The sequence below is a fragment of the Saprolegnia parasitica genome (assembly GCF_000151545.1).
Source record: "Saprolegnia parasitica CBS 223.65 unplaced genomic scaffold supercont2.4, whole genome shotgun sequence".
NCBI classification, from domain to species: domain Eukaryota; phylum Oomycota; class Saprolegniomycetes; order Saprolegniales; family Saprolegniaceae; genus Saprolegnia; species Saprolegnia parasitica.
Window position 1 is genome coordinate 1,140,541 of NW_012156398.1, and position 22,300 is coordinate 1,162,840.

Genomic DNA, 22,300 nt, shown 5'->3' on the forward strand with positions numbered 1-22,300 from the left:
CAACGGATAGAATGATGTTCCCGCCGGTACCACCTGAAGACGATGTGCCACTGGTCACAGAGATTGCACCAGCATTGCCACCAGCACTGACGCCCGTGGTGATTGCTGCTGCGCCCGAGGCACCCGCGCTTCCGGAGCCAGTTGTGAGGGCGAAAGCACCGCCAATTGCCGAGTTACCCGCGCTGATAAAGATACCGCCACCGGGTCCAGAGCTGCCCGTGCCGGTGGACAGTGCAATGAGACCACTTGTGCCTGACGCGGCCGCGCCAGTGGTTAACGATATGCCTCCTGTGGCGCTCGACGCGGCGGTACTGAGACCAATCCTCCCAGACACGGTTGTGCCGACACCGCTAGTCAGCCAGACGTTACCGCCGTCATTGGTAGAACCGAGGCCTCCAGTGAGACTAGCATCGCCACCGGTGACACCTGCGCCTCCGATGAGCGAGCTTTCCCCGCCGACAGCAAGGGAGCTAGCGCCAGCCGTGACAAGGATAGCACCACCTGGGCTTGTATCGGAAGCACCCGCAGTTGCGGTGATGGCACCACTGGACGCCCCCGTGGATGGGCCGGAGATGAGAGCCAATGTTCCCGAAACACCACCGGTCGCGGCGCTCGTTGCAATAGTGATACCGCCAGAAGCTCCTGCCGAGGCCCCACCGCTTTCGATTGATGTGAGCCCTCCGGCCACGCCGTCTCCACTTTTCAAGCTGAGCGTACCACCCGTTCCTGTGCTTGAGCTGCCGACCGATAAGACGACACTACCGCCGTAGCCAGCAGAGCCCACACCAGAAGCAATCCGAATGCTACCACTGTTGCTGCCTGGGGCAGATGCTAGAATGACATCGCCACTTTTCGACGTCGACGCTCCAAGTCCACTAATCACGTTGATGTTGCCACCACTTGATGTTGTCCCGGTCCCAGTAGAAACCGTAACATCACCTCCGACAGCACCGGAACCACTTGAGATGGAGAGAACCCCACCCGAGGCGACACTACTTCCACCCGAGATTAGCGAGAGCGATCCACCGGCACCTGACGTAGCCGTGCCGACCGCGAGCAAAATGGCACCGCCCGCGCCACTTGTGGCAGGCCCAGTCGATATCGAAACGGCACCACTGCTGCCGCCCGTTGACGGGGACGAGGCCAGAGTCAAGCCCCCCGAAACACCTCCCGTGGAGGCGCCCGTGGTAACACTGACTGCTCCGCCACCGACACCCGATCCACTGCTCACAACGACGGCGCCACCAATGCCCGTCAAGCCGGCACCAACAGACAGATGGATAGCGCCGCCAGCTCCCGCAGATCCAGTACCAGATCTGAGCTGGATCATGCCACTCGTGCTAGCACCCGCCGAGCTCAGCGAAATCGCCCCACTGACGGCGTTTGAGGCAGCCGCACCAGAGACCAAAACGATGTTCCCACCCGTCGTTGACGTAGCAGTGCCGCCCGTCAGCTCAACGTTGCCGCCAATGGTACCAGAGCCACCGAGAAGGGATGTCTTGCCGCCCGTCAAGACTGTGCTCGAACCCGCCGTCAGTGTGATAGGCCCGCCGGCCCCGGAGACACCGGCACCCACCGATGCCACAATGCTGCCTCCTGTACCACTTGAAGCGGATGGACCGGTGGACAGCGTTAGTGTTCCTGAACTGCCCCCAGTCGCCGAGGCAGTTGTCACTGTGACAGCGCCAGAAGTGCCAGCGGTAGCAGGACCAGAAGTAATGAGAACGATGCCGCCATTTGCAGCAGATCCGCTTGAAACGCTAATGGATCCGCCGACACCCGAGTTGCCGACGCCGACAGCGAGACGAATATGCCCAACAACGCCGGTAGATGCGGTCCCACTCGTCAAGCTGATTGCACCACTTGTCATACCACTAGCGGACGCCACAGCTACGGCACCGGTCTGGCCAAACGTTGAGCTTGTGCCACTTACAACAGACACACTGCCACCGACGGCTGTGCCACCACTTCCGCCAGCAAGAACGATACTGCCCCCTGAAGCTTGACCGACGCCACCAGTAAATTCAACGTTGCCCCCCGTCGTACCGGTGCCACCAAAGCCAGACGTCTTGCCACCATTTGACACGGAGCTCGCGCCAGAAGACAGCGTGATAGACCCACCAGCGCCGGACACTCCGTTCCCGACCGTCGCAATGATACTACCGCCTGTGCCACCCGTGGAAGAGCCCGTGAGCAGCGAAATAGTCCCAGAGTCTCCGCCGCTCGATACTGCAGAAGACAGCGTCACGAAGCCAGACACGCCAGCTGATGAGGTCCCACTACCGACTGTGGTGGAGCCACCAGTAACTCCACTGCCGCTGAGAATGCTGACTGCACCGCCGACACCAGAGCTCGATGACCCGATCGATAACGATAGAGCACCAGCGCTGCCGCTAGTTCCAGGTCCGGTGGCAATAGTCATGCTGCCACTGTTTCTTCCAGTTGCCGTCGATATTGCCACTGCACCACTGCCTGCAGCTGACGATCCAACCCCGCTCAGTAGCCTGATAGCACCACCCGATGCTGCAGTGCCGACGCCACCAGCCAGTACGACGTTGCCTCCAGTGGGCCCCACGCCGCCAGTTGCTTCGACTCTACCGCCAGTTGTAGACGAGGCGGAGCTGAGACCAGCAATCAAGCTCATATCACCGCCATTTCCCGTGTCGCCATTGCCAACGACGATGGAGATGCCACCGCCATTGCCACCTGTCGACACGCCCGTCGACAGTGCGAGTGCCCCAGAGTTCCCGTTGGCCGCGACACCCGAGCCGACAGAGACTGTTCCCGAGACGCCCGACGAAGAGGCTCCGCTCAGAATGTTGACCGCACCGCCAATTACGGAATTGCCGCTTGATAGGCTGATGTCGCCGCCCGTCCCACTCGCTCCGATGCCGACGGACATATGGATACTGCCGCCAGCACCATTGGTCCCAGGACCCGAAGCAAGAAGCACCATGCCGCTCGTGACGGCACTCGGCGTCATCAAGACGACGTCACCACTGACGGCAGCTCCTGATCCCGTTTGCAGAGTGATGTCGCCTCCTTGGCCTGTTGTTCCATTGCCGCCAACGAGAAAGACACCACCACCAAGTGTGCCAGCGCCGCCGGAAAGAGACGCCAAACCACCCATTGATGTATCTGCAACACCAGCTGTGATGGACACTGTTCCACCGGCACCTGACGTAGCCGTGCCGACCGCGAGCAAAATGGCACCGCCCGCGCCACTTGTGGCAGGCCCAGTCGATATCGAAACGGCACCACTGCTGCCGCCCGTTGACGGGGACGAGGCCAGAGTCAAGCCCCCCGAAACACCTCCCGTGGAGGCGCCCGTGGTAACACTGACTGCTCCGCCACCGACACCCGATCCACTGCTCACAACGACGGCGCCACCAATGCCCGTCAAGCCGGCACCAACAGACAGATGGATAGCGCCGCCAGCTCCCGCAGATCCAGTACCAGATCTGAGCTGGATCATGCCACTCGTGCTAGCACCCGCCGAGCTCAGCGAAATCGCCCCACTGACGGCGTTTGAGGCAGCCGCACCAGAGACCAAAACGATGTTCCCACCCGTCGTTGACGTAGCAGTGCCGCCCGTCAGCTCAACGTTGCCGCCAATGGTACCAGAGCCACCGAGAAGGGATGTCTTGCCGCCCGTCAAGACTGTGCTCGAACCCGCCGTCAGTGTGATAGGCCCGCCGGCCCCGGAGACACCGGCACCCACCGATGCCACAATGCTGCCTCCTGTACCACTGGCGGCGCCCCCAGTTGTGATGATTACTTGACCAGAATCACCGCCATTGGATGTGGATGTAGCAAGTGTCAAAAGGCCAGACGAACCACTTGACGATGCGCCAGCTATCAGAGTTGCTGGGCCGCCCGAGGGTCCGTTGCCGCTGCTGAGGGTGAGACCGCTGCCTGTGGGGCTCGTGGATTGGCCGACAGACACGGTTATGGCGCCACTTGTACCGCTGCTTGCAGACCCCGTTTTGAGCATGATCGAACCAGTATTGCTGCTTGACGTGGTCCCCAGCGTAATGCCGCCACTTGTCGAGCCAGTGGCTCCAGCACCACTTGCGAAATTGACGTTGCCTCCGGCCGTTGACGTGCCGAGGGCAGCAGACAAAGAAATATCACCACCGACGGTACCCGTGCCACTTACGAGTGACAACAAGCCTCCCGTAGACACTGAGCTTGCGCCAGACGTCAACGCAATGGAGCCACCGATGCCCGAGCCACCGCTTCCAACAGTGATAGAAACACTGCCGCCAGCTCCACTGATTGCAGCTCCAGTTGTAAGTCCGAGTCCACCAGAGTTGCCGCCGGTAGCGGCGGCGGAAGCGAGCGCGAGTGTGCCTGAAGTACCTGCTGACGCTACGCCTGAGGTTACGGATACAGCACCACCGCTTGGTCCAGTGCCGGCGCTCATATTGATGCCACCACTGACACCCGTCGACGATGTTCCGACCGACATGGCGATGTTTCCGCTAATACCATTGACGGCAGCTCCCGTCCTGAGTGACACGGCTCCAGTTGTGCTGCTTCCGGACGTACCGATTGAAACACTACCACTTGAGGAAGATGAACTGCCGACACCGCTGTTCAAAACAATGTTGCCACCAGAGGACGAGGCTCCGATGCCACCAGACACCTCGACGCTGCCACCTGCACTTCCGTTGCCGCCGCCGATCGTTGTTTTGCCGCCAAGCGACGCGGTGCTGGCGCCAGACGAGAGTACAATGGCGCCACCCGCGCCCGATGTGCCACTGCCGACGGAGAGTATGATGCTGCCACCCGTGCCACCCGACGCGCTTCCTGTCGTCAGGTCAATAACGCCCGAATCACCGCCGACCGAAGCAGCCGAAGCAATGTTGACGAATCCAGATGTCCCCGCTGTCGACGCGCCACTACCGATAGACACAGAGCCACCGATGACACCAGCACCACTTGTCAGCGTGATGGTACCACCCGTACCACTACTTCCGGTGCCGACGGACAATGCAATTGCACCGCCGGTGCCGCTGCTTCCAGAGCCGGTCGTCAATTGAACAGCACCGCTTGTCGCGCCAGTGACTGTGCTCAGCGAAATACCACCGCTCACCGCCGTGGTGGCACCTGTGCCCGACATCAAGACGACGTTGCCACCAGTTGAAGTAGACCCGACGCCACCAACAAGTGTCGTGTCGCCACCAACGGTACCGGCACCGCCAGCCATGGACGCCTTGCCACCGAGGGCGACAGAACTTGAACCAGCTGTTATAGCAACGGCACCGCCTGGGCCCACGACGCCATTGCCGACGGAGAGTGAGATGATGCCGCCGGTTCCACCCGTCGCCGTGCCGGTAGACAACGCAATCGCCCCACTTGCGCCGCCCGTCGAGCTCGCCGACGTGATAGTGACGGCGCCGGACATGCCAGAAGTTGAAGAGCCCGTGGAAAGGGAGAGTCCTCCACCGACAACGCCGCTGCCCGAGACCAATGATAGCACACCTCCGGGACCGAGACTGCCAGTACCAACAGACAGGTTGATGCCGCCGCCACCGGAGCCAGAAGAGGCCCCAGTTTTGAGTTGAATGATACCACTTGTGCTGCCACTCAAAGTGCTGATCATGATGATACCACTGCTCGAAGTACTGGTACCAGCACCCGACGTGATGGCAACATTACCGCCCGTCGAAGAGGACGCGGCACCTCCGGTCAAAGCGACGTCACCGCCAAGGGCACCAGTGCCACCAAGAATGGTCACTTTACCGCCACTTGAAGCAGAACTCACACCGGCGGTAACAAGAACGGAGCCGCCAGAACCGATGGACCCGTTTCCGACAGACAACGCGATACTGCCCGCAGTGCCGCCAGGTGCGGTACCAGACGTCAAAGACAGACCACCCGAGTTGCCACCAGTTGCTGTAGCTGTTGCAATGGTCACGCCACCAGAGCTACCGGCTGTCGACGAGCCTGATGCTAAAACGATGTCACCACCCGAGACAGCGCTGCCTGCAGTCACAATGGCACTGCCACCAACGCCAGAATTGCTCGCTTGGATCGAAAGCACGATGTTGCCAGATGCTCCCGAAGACGCTTGACCAGTCAAAATCGAGACAGATCCAGAAGCACCATTTGAAGCCGCGCCGGAAGCAAAAACAACGTTTCCGCTCGTACTTGATGCGGCCGAAGCCACCGAGATGGTACCGCTGATACCGGTACTGCTCGACCCCGACTGTAGCTGGATACCACCACCGGGGCTTGAGGAGCTTGACAGGCCACCACTGAGTACAATGGCGCCTCCGACTCCAAGCAAGGCACTGCCCGCGGTGACTGCAACACTGCCGCCAGGGTTGATGGCTCCGGTGCTGGCCCCGGCCGTGAGGGTGATGATCCCTGCTGTTGCCCCGTTGCCCGCAGCTGCAATGACATGACCAGCTTGAGCCGTCGCGCTGTTACCGGCACGCGCCGTTATGTCCCCTGACTTGATTCCTGTCGTCGTGTCGGAAGTTGCAATGGCGACGTTGCCTGCACTGCTAGTCGCGCCACTGCTGATGCCTCCAGTTTTGAGGGTGATTGTGCCGGAGTTGCCATCCGTAGCTGTTCCAGACGAAATGAAGACAGATCCACTTTGACCAAGCGCAGCAGCACCAGATCCGAGCGTCACGACACCTGATGACGCGCCGTTGTCGGCGGACTTCACCGAAAGAGTTCCCGACGCTGATGCCGCGTTTTGACTGCGACCGGTCTCCAGACGGATTGCACCGCCGTCGACGTTGGATGATGACGTGGTACTTCCGGCGTTCATGGCGACGTCACCGCCAACGCTACTCGCATCGTCCGTCCCCGCTTGGACCGAGACAAAGCTCGCCGCTTTTAGAGAGAGCCCTCCGAATTCAGTTGCAATCGTGTTGGCGCCGCCCACGAGAGTCACGCCTTTCACCGAAACGTGGACGCGCGTCGTGAGGCCGCCGTTCGTATCGTTTGACGACGCCGTCGCGAGCCGTAGCGTCGGCGCATCGGATCCAAACACAGCTTCAATACCCGCTGCAGCTGTCACGTTGTCGGCACCAACTGCCTTGAGCTCGATACCGGCACCGAGACTTTCAATATAGATCGGAATGCCAGGGTACGATGGACCCGCGAACGGACGGTCGAGAACGATCGAGGACACCGACGGCGGTGCGGTCACAATGTAAGTCGCACCAGCAAGGCGGATGTACATGTTGGCCGATAGAACGGACGCGAGGTTCGTAGATGTGCTCACGAGGTTGCTGCCTTGCGTCACTGTGGCCGTCCCGGGCACCCGCACCAGACTCGATGCATTGGCCGTCGAGTAATGCACGAGACGCACGGTTGTGTGCGTTCCCGCCGTGTCCTACACATGAGACTTACGCGCCGAGTCGTCACATGCCCTTACCGTAGTTACATCCGTCGAATGCACTTCAAGACCGAGCGCGTTAACACTCGCAATCGGCGGCGCACCACCTTCGGACGCTGAGAAGAGAGCGCGCTTCACGGACAGGCTTTCTTGACCCAAGAGAGCAAATTGAAGTCCATGGTCAACCTGAATGCCCGAGCGATTGACCGCCACGACAGAGCGAAGCTCGAGCGAGTTGATGTACAAGACGTCGCCAGGGTCCACGAATGCCCTAGAGACGTGTGTAACGTAGCGTCGGCGTGGCTCAAAGATCCTTACGAGGCGTCGGTTGCCGTCGGGATCCACGTGGCTCCGATGGGGCGCCGCCAGTGCCGACGGTCGTCGCTGCGCGAAAGAGTCCGCTGGACGTAATCTCGAGAGAGGCCGACCCAAAGATCGGGTGGCTCTCGACCGACACATCCCCCAGGAATCGATTGTCTACATCGATGATATCTACGAGAGCTCATTGTCGTTGACGATGCTATACCCATGAGAAACGGGTCGCTCGGAGGATTGGTCTGTAGCGTCAAGCGCCGATGCATCGCCTTGGGCACTTGCGCCACGTCAGTATTTCCAGGTACGTCTACATTGTGTTTTGAGACCCGATTGGACTGGACTCACCAGATTACCCAGTACTTGGGCGCCAACAAAAGCTGCCGCAAAAAGCACCACTACCACAGCAACATGAGTTGTCGGCGCCAATTGTCGACGCGTACGCTTTGGTATCGTTGTTGCAAAGAGCATGGTCTTTCGCTTCTACGCCGACGCCGTGAGACCTCCCGCCATGCGCCGCATGATCATTGCACCGTCGTCGGTTGCTTCCACGTCCCGATGCTCGCCAAAAGCTACTGAGTTGGTCGCCCCATGCCGCTTTCAGGCTGCTGTCCAATCAGAGACGCGCAATGAACCTTCGAATCGAACCGAAAGCGCTGATTGGCCAGAACGGATCTTCGGCAGACGTGAAGTTGTTCGACGGCGAAGCGCGGAAGCTTTCGTGAAGAGCACTGGTACACGCTGATCGTTGGCTACCGTTGGCTAAACTCCGACTCAATGCAACGTCAACCGTATACGACCAAGTTGTCTTCTTCATCAACTTATCAGTGAACACACTTGGAATGGCAAGTCCTTTTTGGGATCACAAGCCCACGACCAAAGAAGAACCAACGGGGCATTATTTTTGGAGGCGAGATTTCTCCTTTAATGGACTGTGCGTTAGCTCGCGCTCTTTTCGCAGCTTCTCCCCGAGTGACCGGGGCACTCGCAATGTGTACGTCTCCAGTACGGCCGGGCGACCGGGGCTTCTGCTGAGACTGCACCAGGGCTCTCGTGTCGCTTCTTTGTGCGCCCGGTTTTGCCGTTGCTCCGCGACACGAGTTCGCGGTGTTCTGAATACTACCACTCACACCTCGCGACACATCGCATGCGTGCATACCTCGCATAATGTAGCTGTCGGCGGTGAGTGCATTCGGGTCCCGGTCCAAGCGCGCATGGCGGGGCGCCTCGGGCTCCGCGCTCGTACCGAACGATGTCACGGGTCGTCGGTCGGGCGACTGCTTCCCAGGCCAATTGGCCAGCGGTCTACTTCCGGCTTCAGGCGGGTATCTGGCGGAGCCCACCTACAGGTACGAACCGGGGCCGATGCTTGCCAGCTCGAACGCCGACGTCGGCGTCACGGGCGCGTCGTCTGACGCCGCGTTCGACGGCCGCGCGCTTGTCAAGTGCGAGAACGACATGGTCGATGCGAAAAACGGACACGTTGTGTTTGTTTTCGGCATATTCGGCATACGTCGCTTGGATTCGGCATGCATTCAGTATCCGGTTGTCGTATACGGTACATTCGGCCACAACGATTTGCATTCGGCATTGTCGTATTCGGCACCGGTAGAAACACTAATTGCGTTGGACAGACGGGATGCTGCTCATGTGGGTCGCCGGCCTCGCGCTCGGGTGGGCCGGAGTCTACGTGTTCCTGCACCTGAGTGCGGACGACGACAACGACATCCACGTGCTACCAGCTTTTGTCTGCAAGGAGATCTCGTGGTTCAACGAGCGCGTCTTCGAGCTCGGCCGGCAGTACCCCACGGGGCTCAAGACGTGGTTCGCCGCAGGCAGCATCGTCGCGGGCGCTGGTATGGCGATAGGCACGGTCTACATCACATGGACACTCGTCATGCTCGTCGTGCAGAAGCTCGCGCGCGTCGAAGTCGACGTACCGCTCTCGGACGCCTCGATCATGATTCCAGGCGTGACGATGCCCATGAATGCGACCGTCTACCTCTGGGCCACCGTGTTCCTCGCCGTTTCCTTTGTACATGGAGCGCGCACTTAACGTAAACTCATGCAATGCTTTGTAGCACGAATTTGGCCATGCGCTTGCAGCCGCGCTTTGCGAAATCCGCATCAAGTCGGTCGGTATCTTCTTCGCGGTCGTCTTTCCCGGCGCGTACGTGCGCTTTGACAGCTACTTTAACGTCGGTCTTCTGGACCAAATCAAGATCCAGAGCGCAGGCATCTGGCACAACGCGGTCCGATCGTTGGTTTTGTCGATCCATGGCTCATGTAATTGCGTAGGTCCTCTGCTTTCTTTGCGTTGTGCAGCTTCAGTTGCTCCCGTTCTACCTCTCGCCTTTCTTCGACGTCAACCAAGGAATGACAGTCATTGCGATCCCGGAAATGTCGGCGTTCGAGGGCATCGTGTCACTTGGTGACGTCATCGTGTCTGTGGACCATCAACCGACGCTCAACTGGGGCCAGTGGCGCTCCGAGATTGATTATCTCGCCAAGCTCGTCGAGACGAACGAGCTCAAAGACCACGGGTACTGCATCCCGTCAGCCTTGCTTCAGCTACACCACTCCGCAATGACCGAGTCATCTTGCTGTCGGCCCGACACGGACAGCAACGCCGAGTGCTTCTCGTACAACCACGGTGCACTGCAGACGTGCCTCGATGGAAAGCAAGTCGGCGACCTCTCGACGCACCGTTGCCATGGCGACGCGAGTTGTGCGGACGACGCGCACACGTGCGTGACGCCTCGCATCCAGTCGATGCAAACGCTCATGCGTCTCGCCTTCCAGGACGGCCGCGTTGTCATGCTGCACGGGTTCCCCGCCGACCTCCATGCCGAGCTCGAGGTGATGGCGTATACAACCCCGTTGTCGCCGCTGTGGTGGATTCAAGTGCCTCAGAGTCTGTATCGGTTTTGGAGTTTCCTGCTCAACATCTCGGGCACGATTGGCTTCTTCAACGCACTCCCGATACATTACTTTGACGGGAGCCACCTCTGCGCCAGCTACCTCCAGTACTGCATTGCCGACGAAGCGCATCGGCAGCAAGTGCTCTCGTTCGTGCTCTACGCTGGGGACGCCGTCGTCGTCAGCACCTTTCTATTACGCTTGATCTAATACACAACAAAACGCTACTTCTGTTCCGCCGCAAAATCGGCTTTCCCGCCCGTCTTGGCCAGCAACCGCGTCTCGGTGATGACAATGTCGTGGGACAGCGCCTTGCACATATCGTAAACGCACAGCGCAGCGATGGACGCACCCGTGAGCGCTTCCATCTCGACGCCGGTTCGGCCTGTGACGGTCACCGAGCAATGCACGTGGATCGTCGAGTCGGTGTCTCGAACGTCAAGGGTCACATTGCAGTTCTCGAGGCCCAGCGGGTGGCAAAAGGGAATGAGATCGCTCGTGCGCTTGGCGCCCATGACGCCGGCAAGCGTCGCTGTCGACAACACCGGGCCCTTCTTGCTCACGAGCTCCGTGTCCTGCCGGAGCGCGGCCATGACCGCTGGTGGCAGACGGATGATCGAGCGCGCGGTCGCCGTGCGCTTTGTCACAGCCTTGCCACTCACATCCACCATGGTTGGCTGCTTCTCGGCGTTGACATGCGTGAGGCCATGCAGCGACGAGCTCGCGCGGACCAGCGGCCGACGGGCGATCCGACTGAGCAGCATGATTTGTAGTGGCTAGGTTGACGCCACCTTCCGTCACCGAAACCAGTGTGCGCGAGCAAACGATTGCTGGAAAAGGCGTGATTCTAGACCACCGTTGGGCGTCCACCTCGCATCAAGGATCCACCACTCAGCGGTCGCCGAATTCGGGGACTTCCTCTTTATATTATATACAAACAACAAAGTGTCTTTGAATCAATGGGTTATTAATATGCTGCGAATCATCGCCAGTCATAAGATTGCAAATTCCATCAGCAACATGGCCGAAGCTCTGAGCACGACGACGACGCCCCGAACCCCTATGCCCACGACGCTCCTCGTGATTGGCATGGCTGGCAGCGGTAAGACGACGCTGATGCACCGCCTGGCTGTACATGCGGCCGAGCAGCAGCGCGAGCATCGCCAGTACGTGGTCAACCTTGATCCCGCCGTCAAGCAGGTCCCGTACGGTGCCCACATCGATATCCGCGACACGGTCGACTACAAGCAGGTCATGACCGAGTATGGTCTTGGCCCGAACGGCGCCATCATGACGTCGCTCAACCTCTTTGCGACGCGTTTCGACCAAGTCGTCGAACTCATCCAGAAGCGTGCGCCTGATCTCGAGTACGTTGTCGATCGTCTCCACTGTGCACTCCTCACTCGTCGAAATTAGCTACGTGGTCGTCGACACGCCTGGTCAGATTGAGGCCTTCACGTGGTCTGCGTCGGGCGCGATCATCACCGAGTCGCTGGCGACGTCCTTCCCGACTGTTGTCGTCTATGTGGTCGACACGCCTCGCACGACGAGCCCAACACGTTCATGTCCAACATGCTCTACGCGTGCAGGTACATCCCTTTTGCATGGCTCTTCTGCCGAATACTAATGTGCTTGTAGCATTCTGTACAAGGTCAAGCTGCCCTTCATCGTGCTCTTCAACAAGACGGACGTCGTGACGCACGACTTTGCTGTCGACTGGATGACGGATTTTGAAGCCTTCCAGACCGCGCTCGACCAGACCAACGAAGAAAGCTACATGAACACGCTCTCGCGCTCGCTCAGCTTGGTCCTTGAGGAGTTTTACTCCAACCTGCGCCATTGCGGCGTCTCGGCAGCGACGGGCGCCGGCATGGACGAGTTCTTCAAGGTTGTTGCCGAAGCCACGAACGAATATTACGAAGAGTACCTCCCCGACCTTATGTACCGCATCGAACAGCAAAAGATCAAGGCTGACAAGAAGAAGGACGTCAACCTCGAGAAGGTCATGAAGGACATGACCGTCAAGGACGAGGACGAGGTGAAGAGTCCGCCTCCCGCGCCCACTGTCGCCGTGCCTCCGCAAGGCGATCGCACGGAGCTCTAAACCGCAGATTAATATATTCATCAGAGGTCAATATTGTCTATCTTTTTGTGGAGACAAGTCGCGTGGTCGCGTCCCGCCCTTTCGTGCGACTCGATTTGTTGGCGCCTCGGCCTCTGCCGTTGCGAGATTCTTCCGTGAAAACCAAGTGGTGGATGCATATAAAGTGCGCCATCGTACTTTATAGAATTGCAAGCACCGCCCAGCGCATACTAATATCCAATACAAAACCCTTGCTAATAATAAACGATCTTGATATTCGTTAAAGTACGCTCGTCGGCGACCAAAGCGGGAAACTGGTACCTCGAGCTTGGGGCAGCTTTCGTGCACTTGGAGTTGCACAAGACGGAGCCGGCCATGGAGACGAACCGGGACGAGCAGGTCGCGCTGGTCCGCGGCCCGGACCACATGGAGATCCTCCAGAAGCCCATGAACAAGGCCAAGATCGACGGGTACCACATGAGCAGTGGACGGACCACCGGGTACAAGGACGATGATGGACGAAGCATCGTGCGATCCAAGCCTGTCTGTAGGTTCAAGCCCCTGGGGCGAGACTACACGAAGAACCCCGGGGCCGCGAGCGCGCTGGCCATCATGCGCGGCTTCCGGGGGCCCCTAGGTCCTCCATCGGTCATGCCAATCGAGCGAAGTCCGACGACGATCGATATCACTCAAGTCGGCGCCGAGATCATCGAGCGCAACAAGAAGAAGACGTTCGATATGCCAGAGGAGAAGCCGGCAATGTCCTCGATCCACGCGAATACAACGACGACCAAAGCCGTGTCAACCAGTAACATGGTACGAGTGATGCTATGAAACGATATCGACTCATGATGCTTGCGGTAGCCCGACCACGATATGGGCGAAGACTTGGACGATATTCTCGGGGCCGTGGATCTCGACGAGATGGTCGCGTCGGCGACGCACGCGACGAAGCCCTTGCAACGAAGCGATTATCGCAAGCCCCTGCCGACGACAAGCACATCACTCAGCGCGATCCCAACGTCGGTCAGCTCAACACCATCAGCGTCGTCGCGTACCTATCCGGCAAATGCGTCTGCTGCAGTGCCCTCCTACGCTACTCCATCAACTTACACCGCTCCGGTATCAACGTACACAGCTCCCACGCCTTCCACCGTCGCACCTTCAGCAAGTTCGTACGCTGGATCAAGCCAGCTCGCTTCATCGCGCTCAATGGCAGTCAGCGACAACCAAGGCGACCTCGAAGCGAGCATCCAAGCAACGCGAGCTAAACTCCGCCGCGTGCGCGAAGAGTGCGACGACGCGTCGCTCGACGGTGATGTCCCGTTCGAGCTGGAGCAGCAACGAGATGCGCTCGAGGCAGAACTAGCGTCCAAGATCACTGCACTACATGCTCGCAAGGTCTCAGCAGCGTCTCAAGGACCGTCGCTGGAGCAGCTGCAAGACTCGATCAAAGACATCCGAGCAAAGCTCCGGCGAGTGCGTGAAGAGTGCGACGATGCGTACCTCATGGGCGAAGTGCCTGACGAGCTTGAGGCGGAGCGCACCAAGCTAGAGCAGTCGCTTGCGCACTACAGCAAGCTTTACCGCGACGCGCGTAGCGGGTCGACATCTGCAACGCCCACACCAACGCCCGTGCCGACCCCGGCACCGACGCCGCGCGCCTATGTGTCCCCGACCCCAGCGCAAACGCCCCGCGCCTACGTGTCGCCGACTGCGCCGTACAGCCCGCCGTCTCCACGATACAGCAGCAGCAACAACTACGAAATGGCGCTCCGCGACACGAGTGGGTCGAACCAAGTGTTATGCAAGTGTGGGCGACCGACGACGGCGAAAAAAGTCGTCCATGGCCAGAACGCGGGTCGTCTCTACAACTCTTGCGAGTCGTGTGGATTTCACAATTGGGCCGATGGCGGCTCCTCCACCAATTCGAGCTCGTCCTTCCCGTCCAACCCAATGCACGACTTCAATGCGACGACATCAGCTCCTTTGGCGATGGAAGCTGACCTCGCAAGCAAGATGAAGCGCGCTAAGCACATCCTACGCGACGTCTTCGGTCATTCGTCGTTCCGTCCGGGGCAAGAGCGTGTTGTCCAGGTAGCTCAACACGACGCCTGGTGGGCTTCGATTATAACAGGCTTCGTAGGAGGCACTTTTGGGTAACGACGTGTTTGTGCTCATGCCCACGGGTGGCGGCAAAAGTCTCTGCTACCAGCTCCCGGCGTGCGTCGATCCCGGCGTTTCGATCGTCATCTCCCCGCTCGTGTCGCTCATTCAAGACCAAGTGCAGCAGCTGCAAGCACTCGACATTGACGTGGCGCTTCTCAACGGCGACCAAGACTACGACTCCGTGCAGAAGCCCATCATCTCGCAGCTCTTTTCCAACTCAATCCAGATCAAGATGCTCTACGTGACACCGGAGAAAATCGCGTCGAGCGGTCTCTTGGGCAAGCTCTTCGAATCGCTCGCCTCTCGTGGCATGCTTGCGCGCTTTGTCGTGGACGAGGCGCACTGCATCAGCCAATGGGGCCACGACTTTCGGAAGGACTACATGAACCTGGGCAATCTGCGTTCCAAGTACCCCAACGTAAGTGCATCTCAAATACCAAACGCCAGCGATTTACTTGCTACGTCTAGGTGCCCATCATGGCGCTCACAGCAACGGCCAACGGACAGACGGAGGCAGATATCGTCAAGAACCTGCGTCTAGCCAAGCCTTTTGTGACACGATCAAGTTTCAATAGGTATTCTATTTTACTGTTTGCACGTGTGCTTACCATGACTCGAAGACCCAACTTGACGTACGATGTGCGCCGCAAGACATCCAAGTTCATGGAAGAGATGTGCAACTTTGTTCGCGACCGCATTGACGAGTCGGGCATTATTTACTGGTACAGAACGCGAGTTTCCACAGCTTGTCATACTTATGCAACCGTCGATCTAGCTTGTCAAAGAAGGACTGCGAGACGACAGCCAACAAGCTCATCCAGACTCTCGGCTACGAGGGAACGTCTCGGGCCAAGAAAATTTCGTTCTACCACGCTGGGCTGGAATCGGAAGACCGTTCCAAGCGTCACCACGAGTGGAGCAAGGGTCGCATCAAGTGTATTGTGGCGACGGTTGCCTTTGGCATGGGCATCAACAAGCCCGATGTGCGCTACGTGATCCACCACACGATCCCGCAATCAGTGACGCATTACTATCAAGTACACATGCATACACTAAAGGGCAACCCACTCATTGCGACGTAGGAGTCGGGCCGCGCGGGTCGTGACGGTGAGCAGTCGACGTGCTTGCTCTACTACTCTTTCAAAGACATGGTATACTTTGCACCCCGTGTGAGTACACACAGGTTGATGAAGCGAAATGCGTAGTCGCGTCGGCGCCACTTGATCTCCCAAGACCGCGAGAACCCCCAGCACCGTAATGTGCACTTTCAGAACCTGCGGCGCATGGTCGAGTTTTGCGAAAACCAAGTCGAGTGTCGGCGCACGAGTCTCCTCGAGTACTTTGGCGAGCATTTCTCCAACGCCAACTGCCACGAGACGTGCGACAACTGCAAGGCGCGTGGCAAAGGCGTCGCGTTCGAGCAAAAGGACGTCTCGGCCGACTGTCGATTGCTGCACAACATTGGTACGATGGCAATGCATTGACCAGCTATAACATTCGTGGGTAGTGCAACGGTCTGCGAGTGAAAACGAGTCGCTGACCGTCGTCCAAGCGTCGGCCGTATTTATGGGCTCCATGGCAAAAGACAACCAGAAGCGACGCGCGTTCTACGAGAGCTTTGTCGAGTTTGGCGCCGGCAAGGGTCGGTACGACCGCAGTGAAGTCGAGCGCGTCATCTACAACATGATTCTGCGCCAGTTCCTCGACGAAGTGGTCTGTTCCCATTTCCATGGAATCGCTGTGTTGACACACAATGTAGGAAAAGAAGAACACAATGGGCTTCTCCTCCAACGTGCTCGTTGTCGGGCAACAAGCACGTAAACTACTTCAGGGCGAGCGCGTCGAGCTTGTGTACAAGACGAAGCGAAAGCCGCTCGTGGTCTCGGAGCAAGTTCCTTTGGCCAAAAAGGACAAGCAAAAGAAGGCATCCAAGGCCAAGGCATCCAACAAAGCGTCGGGGGCGCTGCCGTCGGCCTCGCTCGACGATGACGATGGCGTCGAAGTCGTCGAGATGTTCCCTGTCATGCCCCGACACACCAAGCTCGCAGCACGGTGCGTACTTTGGTATATCTCTGTGGCTGCTACACTTCTCGTATAGGGTTCCGCTGCATCATGTCGAAGCGTTGCACCAGATTTTGATGGACTGGCGTGCGTCGGAGTGCGACAACTTTGACGTGATGCCGTACCACATTTTGCCCACTGCCGGCATCGTCGCCATCTCCGAAGCTGTGCCCGTCTCGAACGCTGAGCTCATGGCCATCGAGGGCGTCGGTCGAACGCGCGTCAAGAAGTATGGCGCCGCCATCATCGAGCTCGTGCAGAGCTACTTGGCCAAGGTACGAATGCTACTTCGTCAAATAGGTAGATCGTCGATGTCCCTAGAACGGTCTTGTGCCCACACCGTTGCCCGAGGGGTACATTACGGCCGAGATGATGCACGACGTGAAGGACACAAGCCCACCCAAAGCCTTGTCGGCGCCTGTTGCGAGACCAAAGGCCAAGTCGCCCTACTTCCAGAAACCCAGCGCGGCCTCTGTGTCGGATGCGTACGATGACATGGATTGGGCCATGTTTGACGACACGGCCGACCTCGAAGGGACATCCAACAAGCGTCCGAATGAAACCATCGACCTCAGCGGCGAGGCGTCCAAGAAGCGCAAGCTCCACCTCATTGATCCCTATTAACACTACATCAGGGATTCCTCATCGTTGTCTGCTCGCTGTGACATTGGATGCGCATCTGCTGCAAGTCAACAAAGAAATCTTTATCGATTAGCTTTATCTCTGTCGTCCAAGGGCGATCGGGTGCGCGGGAGGGGCACTCTTGGGGTCCATTGCGCCCGCGTCGATACACTCAAACTCGACGAGGGGCGCGGACCCGCGGTCTTGTCAGGCCGTCTCTGTCTGCGCTTGCAGATTGAAGATACGTCCGTCATGCATGTGCTGGTCCCTCTCCGCGGTCCACCCGGCCGCCTCGTGGACGTGGCCTCCGTCTTAAGCCAGGAGGGCCTCAATGTCGGCCTCGAGGTCGAACGGCGCGACGTTGGGATCGTAGCGCTTCACGGGCTGCCCGTGTCGGTCGACGAGAAACTTGGCAAAGTTCCACGTAATGTCGCCCGGGAGGCGGTCCTTCAGGAAGGCGTAGACCTCTTGCGTGTGCTCGCCGTTGACGTCCGCCTTTTCAAAGAGCGGGAAGCGCACGCCGAACTTGGCGACGAAGGCCATGATCTCGGCGTTCGTGCCAGGCTCTTGGCCGCCAAATTGGTTGCACGGGTACGCGAGGATCTGCAGACCGCGCTCCCGGAGCTTGTCGTCGAGCTGGACGAGTTGAGTGTAGTTGACTTTCGTGAGGCCTCAGGCTGACGCGACGTTCACGACGAGGCACACGCGCCCGCGAAAGGTGGCCATCGGCACGCGCTGTCCGTCCATGTTGTTGCTCCCGAGGTCGAAGAACGACTTGGCCGCCATCTTTCTGACGCGGAACAAATCTCAAAATGCACCGTCTTCGAAATATCTTTTCCACCTCGTCCGCCAGTGAAGCTCAAAGAACGATCGTATAGCGGATCTTGATCTTGAACCGCGGCCGGCATCGTCAACCGCGGGGCCTTGGCTTGACGCAGGGGTACATAATAGTTATTACCCCTGGCTTGACGTGACGGCTGCCGGGCAATGGTCCCCAAGCAATTCGCACTCTCGGTGTGTCTCCGGGTGCAATTGGGTCCTGCGCATTTTCACTGTACACACCACACGTCACTCGCCAAAGGCCACGGATTGCTACACTTGGAGACTATGGCGAACTGCTGAATGCCCAGCTCTTGACTTCGACGTCGGTGGCGTAGAATACGTTTATAAATTAGACATCGACAAGTACAACGTTGGACCACATGAGCACCATTGGGCCACGATCGGGGGCTCTCCCGCACGCCATCCACTCAACAAATGGCGCGCGGGGCCCGCAGTCTCTTCAAGTCCGTTCCGACTCGGTTGAGTTTGAGGAGCGGACTGTCATTCATGTGACGTGCATGGAAGCAGCAGTGGTCGTTCGCGGTCTAGTCGCACGCGCTTGTGGGGCGCATCTCTTCGTCGAGGAGGTCGAGGATGTCGTCAATGAGCTTGATCGGCGGTGTAAACGTCCCGAACCGCTTGTACGGCTGGCCGTTGCGATCAATGAGAAACTTGGTGTAGTTCCACTTGATCGTTGACGTGAACGTGCCCCGGAGCTTGCTCTTGAGGTACTTGAATACTGGTTGCGTCTTTGATCCGTTCACATCGGCCTTTTCCATGACGGGAAACGTCACGCCGAAGCTGCGCGCGAACGCGAGAATCTCGTCGTTCGTGCCGGGCTCTTGGTTGGCAAACTGGTTGCACGGGTACAGAAGGATCTGCAGCCCACGGTCACGGTACCGGCGATCGAGCTCGACAAGTTGAGTGTAGTTGAGCTGCGCTTGGGATCAGCTCGCGCCGGCGACGTTGACGACGAGGCAGACGCGGCTCGTGAACTTGGCCATCGAGATCTCGACGCCGTCCGTGTTCTTGCTGCTGAGTTCGTAGAACGACGACGCACTCGACATTGGTCAATGGTTCCGCTGGACGGAGGCAAAAAGGAAAATGAATTGCGCGCGACGAATCGCCGCACGAGGTGGGTGGCCCTCCCTATAAACACACACCCCGGCTCTCTCAAGCATCTGACATTTAGTATATGATACGGAGAATTACTACGCTGCCAGTGGGGGGTGCTACCAAAAGGGAGAGTAGTACACTGACTATCAGTTGATCACCACCGCATGATTGTTGAAGCGCCTTGACCATCATCGTGTCTCGATCACACGGCGTCGCCAGACTTCGGCGGGCGACTGACCGAGCTTCTGCAATAATCACTTCACTCTCAGTGCCCCAAGGGATCCACAGTACGTGTATGGTTCTTTGTATGGCGACGAAGTGATGGAGGATGGTGGAGAAAGAATGCGTCCATCGCACTTGGACCAGCGCGTAGGTTGACCTACCGATAAGCCACGTTCTAGCGAACGTGATCATTATTGGCTTTATACTAGTAGACCCGTTCGAGTGCTTGGTCCATTCTCATTGAGAACGGACCAAGCACTCGAACGTGTCACCATGGTTTGGTTTGATCCATGGCGACACACCCATTCGTACAGAGCTCGTCCTATACATGTACATACACTCCTTGCGCATGGCGCCAACTTCAAACTTCAAGTGGTGGAGAAATCCTTGCTTCTTCTGCAGTAGTAAGTGCGGCGTGGTACAATGCAAATTCTACGAATCCGATTCGTGTGCTCAAGGTTTGATTGCTGACGACGGTCGCCAGTCGGTTGTCGACTCGACACGCGTGGTCTTCATTCATTCGTACAGTCGTTTTTGAATGCTCCTTTAAACCTTCCTTCGGCCTGCTTGTAGCTCAACTCGTTTCGAGTGCCACGAATTTTCGACTGTTGTGCACAAGCAGCCACCAAGGTGATTCAGCACTGCGGTCACGTGGAGGCCTTGCGTTATGGCGATCACCGCACGTGGTGAGTACTATGCATAAGGGCAGCTTTAAGGGCCACCTTGACCACATGTAGCGTCGTCCAAGTAGGTACTCTAGGTAGGTAAAGGTATCGACGGTCGATGCAGAAATGGCGTAAAAGCTACGTGGTAGAATTTATTAAAACAAGCGAACGACCCACTCGATCCACGACCCCATAAATGGTTGTCGTCGCCGTTCTCACCGCACTTGCCGTCGGGTGGGGAGCCACGTCCGTCCTTAAGTGTTGTGGCGTCCACGACGAGCTATCGACACCGCGTTGCTCTGCAAGGACATCGCGTCGGGCCACGCTGGGCAAAGACAGCCAGCCCAATGCATCAACCGGCGTTCCAACGTCGACTCTAGTGTCGGAGGCGCTCAACCGGCGCGTTCTCGATCCGTTCGAGGTGCAACGCACTGACGAAGCGATTGCGATGACATGCGCCTTTCTATGCTCGGAGCTTCAGCGCCTCATGGTAGCGGCGCAAGCCTTTCGCGCAGACAGCATCGCCGGGCCACTACCGGTAGCAAAGGGCGACCCGATGACGCTCGTCTCACAGGGCATTCCTCGCTTCGCATCAACGCTGATGTACTTGACGGCATTTCGCGCCGAGTTCGAGGCGACGGGGCAATGGGCCGACGTCGTCACGTGCAGCTGCGCCTTTGAGCAGCTCAGTGCGCGCTGCTGGGACGAGTACTCGCGACGACCGGGCGTCATACAGCAATAAAATTGGCGCGGTCTGCCCCGTTCTAAATTACATCGAAACTCCATGGCGTTGTTGATTGCACGAAATATATGTGTGATGCGTTATGTTGGCGTCTACGGCCCTACCAAGAGTCACGGTCGGGGGCAGCGGCGCAGGGCGTGTCCACTCAATTGACAGCTCCGCGCATGCGTCCCAGTCTTCTCAAGCGCTTCCTGTCTGTAGTGCAGGTTGAAGGAAGCGCCGTCATGCATGTGAGATCCTTCTTGTCGGTGTTGTAGCGTCAGAGCAAGGACGCGTCGTTTACTGCGCTTGGTCGAGCAGCTGGAGAATGTCGGCTTCAAAGTCCATCGGCGCCGTCTGCGGGCTGTAGCGCTTGAACGGCTGGCCGTTGCGATCCACGAGGAACTTGGTAAAGTTCCACTTGATCGCCGACCCGAGCGTCCCCGTGAGCTTGCTCTTGAGGTACGCGTACACGGGTTGCGTGTTGTCGCCGTTGACGTCCGCCTTCTCAAAAAACGGAAACGTCGCGTTGAAGCCGGCGACGAAGGCCATAATCTCTTCGTTCGTGCCGGGCTCTTGGCCGCCAAACTGGTTGCACGGGTACGCGAGGATCTGCAGACCGCGGTCGCGGTACTTGTTGTCGAGCTCGACGAGTTGAGTGTAGTTGAGCTTCGTGAGGCCTCAGGCCGATGCGACGTTCACGACGAGGCACACGCGCCCGCGGTACGTCTCCATGGGCACGCAGTGCCCTTGCATGTCGTAGCTCTCGAGCTCGAAAAACGACTTGGCAAGCGTCGGGTCAATGGTCGTCGCCCGGCGAATCGTGGCGCCGGCGCGCTGGAACGCTTCCATCCACGACGACTGCTCCGGCGCCGACGCCGCGGCCACCGTTACGCGCTCGTCGCCAGACTTGAGCAACATCGCGTGGGCGCTGGCGGCGTCTGGCTCGACCGACGTAGCCTGCGTGTTGCAGTCAAAGGTCGTGTGGGTCACGGTCTGTGCCTCGTTGGTGATCGTAATCTTCTTCTCGGCCGCGTCGGCAACCACATGAACGGTGTCGGTCTTGACGCAGCTGCCAAAGAAGCCGCGGAACCGGCCCTTGTCCAGCGTGAGCCGCTTCAGGCGGCCCGAGACGGACGACGTGGCATCCATGGTTGGGGAAATTTGGGAAATGTCCTTTTTCAGTTTGCCGTTTGACGCTGACATGCCAACCAATCAAAACGCGCGAT

General features: G+C 58.5%; 11 protein-coding genes across 11 annotated transcripts; 5 read left to right on the plus strand and 6 right to left on the minus strand.

Annotated features, from left to right (window-relative positions):
* Nucleotides 1-6,678: 6,678 nt before the first annotated feature.
* Nucleotides 6,679-8,252, minus strand: SPRG_19362 (hypothetical protein; the record flags this gene model as incomplete). The annotated part of the gene is made up of 10 exons (XM_012340371.1): nucleotides 8,206-8,252; nucleotides 8,116-8,155; nucleotides 8,029-8,070; nucleotides 7,887-7,982; nucleotides 7,789-7,837; nucleotides 7,679-7,744; nucleotides 7,547-7,631; nucleotides 7,409-7,492; nucleotides 6,775-7,357; nucleotides 6,679-6,716 (listed from the first exon to the last, which is right to left on the minus strand). Exons 2-10 carry the CDS (start codon nucleotides 8,141-8,143, stop codon nucleotides 6,679-6,681), a joined length of 1,071 nt encoding a protein of 356 aa, XP_012195761.1. The 5' UTR covers nucleotides 8,144-8,155; nucleotides 8,206-8,252.
* A 359-nt stretch (nucleotides 8,253-8,611) lies between these two features.
* SPRG_19363 (hypothetical protein) lies at nucleotides 8,612-9,132 on the minus strand (the record flags this gene model as incomplete). Its single annotated transcript, XM_012340372.1, has 3 exons — nucleotides 8,612-8,784; nucleotides 8,832-8,977; nucleotides 9,020-9,132. 3 exons carry the CDS (start codon nucleotides 9,130-9,132, stop codon nucleotides 8,612-8,614), a joined length of 432 nt encoding a protein of 143 aa, XP_012195762.1.
* Nucleotides 9,133-9,311: 179 nt separating this feature from the next.
* Nucleotides 9,312-10,668, plus strand: SPRG_01794 (hypothetical protein; the record flags this gene model as incomplete). The annotated part of the gene is made up of 4 exons (XM_012340159.1): nucleotides 9,312-9,707; nucleotides 9,754-9,924; nucleotides 9,971-10,531; nucleotides 10,588-10,668. 4 exons carry the CDS (start codon nucleotides 9,312-9,314, stop codon nucleotides 10,666-10,668), a joined length of 1,209 nt encoding a protein of 402 aa, XP_012195549.1.
* An 86-nt stretch (nucleotides 10,669-10,754) lies between these two features.
* On the minus strand, nucleotides 10,755-11,425 carry SPRG_01795 (molybdenum cofactor biosynthesis protein C). Its single transcript, XM_012340160.1, has one exon. It carries the CDS (start codon nucleotides 11,353-11,355, stop codon nucleotides 10,816-10,818), a length of 540 nt encoding a protein of 179 aa, XP_012195550.1. The 5' UTR covers nucleotides 11,356-11,425; the 3' UTR covers nucleotides 10,755-10,815.
* A 186-nt stretch (nucleotides 11,426-11,611) lies between these two features.
* SPRG_01796 (hypothetical protein) lies at nucleotides 11,612-12,695 on the plus strand (the record flags this gene model as incomplete). The annotated part of the gene is made up of 4 exons (XM_012340161.1): nucleotides 11,612-11,958; nucleotides 12,008-12,119; nucleotides 12,143-12,180; nucleotides 12,230-12,695. 4 exons carry the CDS (start codon nucleotides 11,612-11,614, stop codon nucleotides 12,693-12,695), a joined length of 963 nt encoding a protein of 320 aa, XP_012195551.1.
* Nucleotides 12,696-13,049: 354 nt separating this feature from the next.
* Nucleotides 13,050-13,508, plus strand: SPRG_01797 (hypothetical protein; the record flags this gene model as incomplete). The annotated part of the gene is made up of 2 exons (XM_012340162.1): nucleotides 13,050-13,174; nucleotides 13,226-13,508. 2 exons carry the CDS (start codon nucleotides 13,050-13,052, stop codon nucleotides 13,506-13,508), a joined length of 408 nt encoding a protein of 135 aa, XP_012195552.1.
* Nucleotides 13,509-14,620: 1,112 nt separating this feature from the next.
* Nucleotides 14,621-17,602, plus strand: SPRG_01798 (hypothetical protein). The gene is made up of 11 exons (XM_012340163.1): nucleotides 14,621-14,771; nucleotides 14,821-15,261; nucleotides 15,312-15,418; nucleotides 15,464-15,565; nucleotides 15,619-15,880; nucleotides 15,926-15,994; nucleotides 16,049-16,307; nucleotides 16,351-16,556; nucleotides 16,603-16,895; nucleotides 16,942-17,179; nucleotides 17,226-17,602. The coding sequence occupies exons 1-11, from the start codon at nucleotides 14,631-14,633 to the stop codon at nucleotides 17,526-17,528; spliced, it is 2,421 nt and encodes an 806-aa protein (XP_012195553.1). The 5' UTR covers nucleotides 14,621-14,630; the 3' UTR covers nucleotides 17,529-17,602.
* A 235-nt stretch (nucleotides 17,603-17,837) lies between these two features.
* Nucleotides 17,838-18,311, minus strand: SPRG_01799 (hypothetical protein; the record flags this gene model as incomplete). Its single annotated transcript, XM_012340164.1, has 2 exons — nucleotides 17,838-18,161; nucleotides 18,213-18,311. 2 exons carry the CDS (start codon nucleotides 18,309-18,311, stop codon nucleotides 17,838-17,840), a joined length of 423 nt encoding a protein of 140 aa, XP_012195554.1.
* A 581-nt stretch (nucleotides 18,312-18,892) lies between these two features.
* SPRG_01800 (hypothetical protein) lies at nucleotides 18,893-19,414 on the minus strand (the record flags this gene model as incomplete). The annotated part of the gene is made up of 2 exons (XM_012340165.1): nucleotides 18,893-19,282; nucleotides 19,313-19,414. The coding sequence occupies 2 exons, from the start codon at nucleotides 19,412-19,414 to the stop codon at nucleotides 18,893-18,895; spliced, it is 492 nt and encodes a 163-aa protein (XP_012195555.1).
* Nucleotides 19,415-20,444: 1,030 nt separating this feature from the next.
* On the plus strand, nucleotides 20,445-21,092 carry SPRG_01801 (hypothetical protein; the record flags this gene model as incomplete). Its single annotated transcript, XM_012340166.1, has 1 exon — nucleotides 20,445-21,092. The coding sequence occupies exon 1, from the start codon at nucleotides 20,547-20,549 to the stop codon at nucleotides 21,090-21,092; it is 546 nt and encodes a 181-aa protein (XP_012195556.1). The 5' UTR covers nucleotides 20,445-20,546.
* Nucleotides 21,093-21,371: 279 nt separating this feature from the next.
* SPRG_01802 (hypothetical protein) lies at nucleotides 21,372-22,223 on the minus strand (the record flags this gene model as incomplete). Its single annotated transcript, XM_012340167.1, has 2 exons — nucleotides 21,372-21,740; nucleotides 21,786-22,223. 2 exons carry the CDS (start codon nucleotides 22,221-22,223, stop codon nucleotides 21,372-21,374), a joined length of 807 nt encoding a protein of 268 aa, XP_012195557.1.
* Between the last annotated feature and the right edge of the window lie 77 nt (nucleotides 22,224-22,300).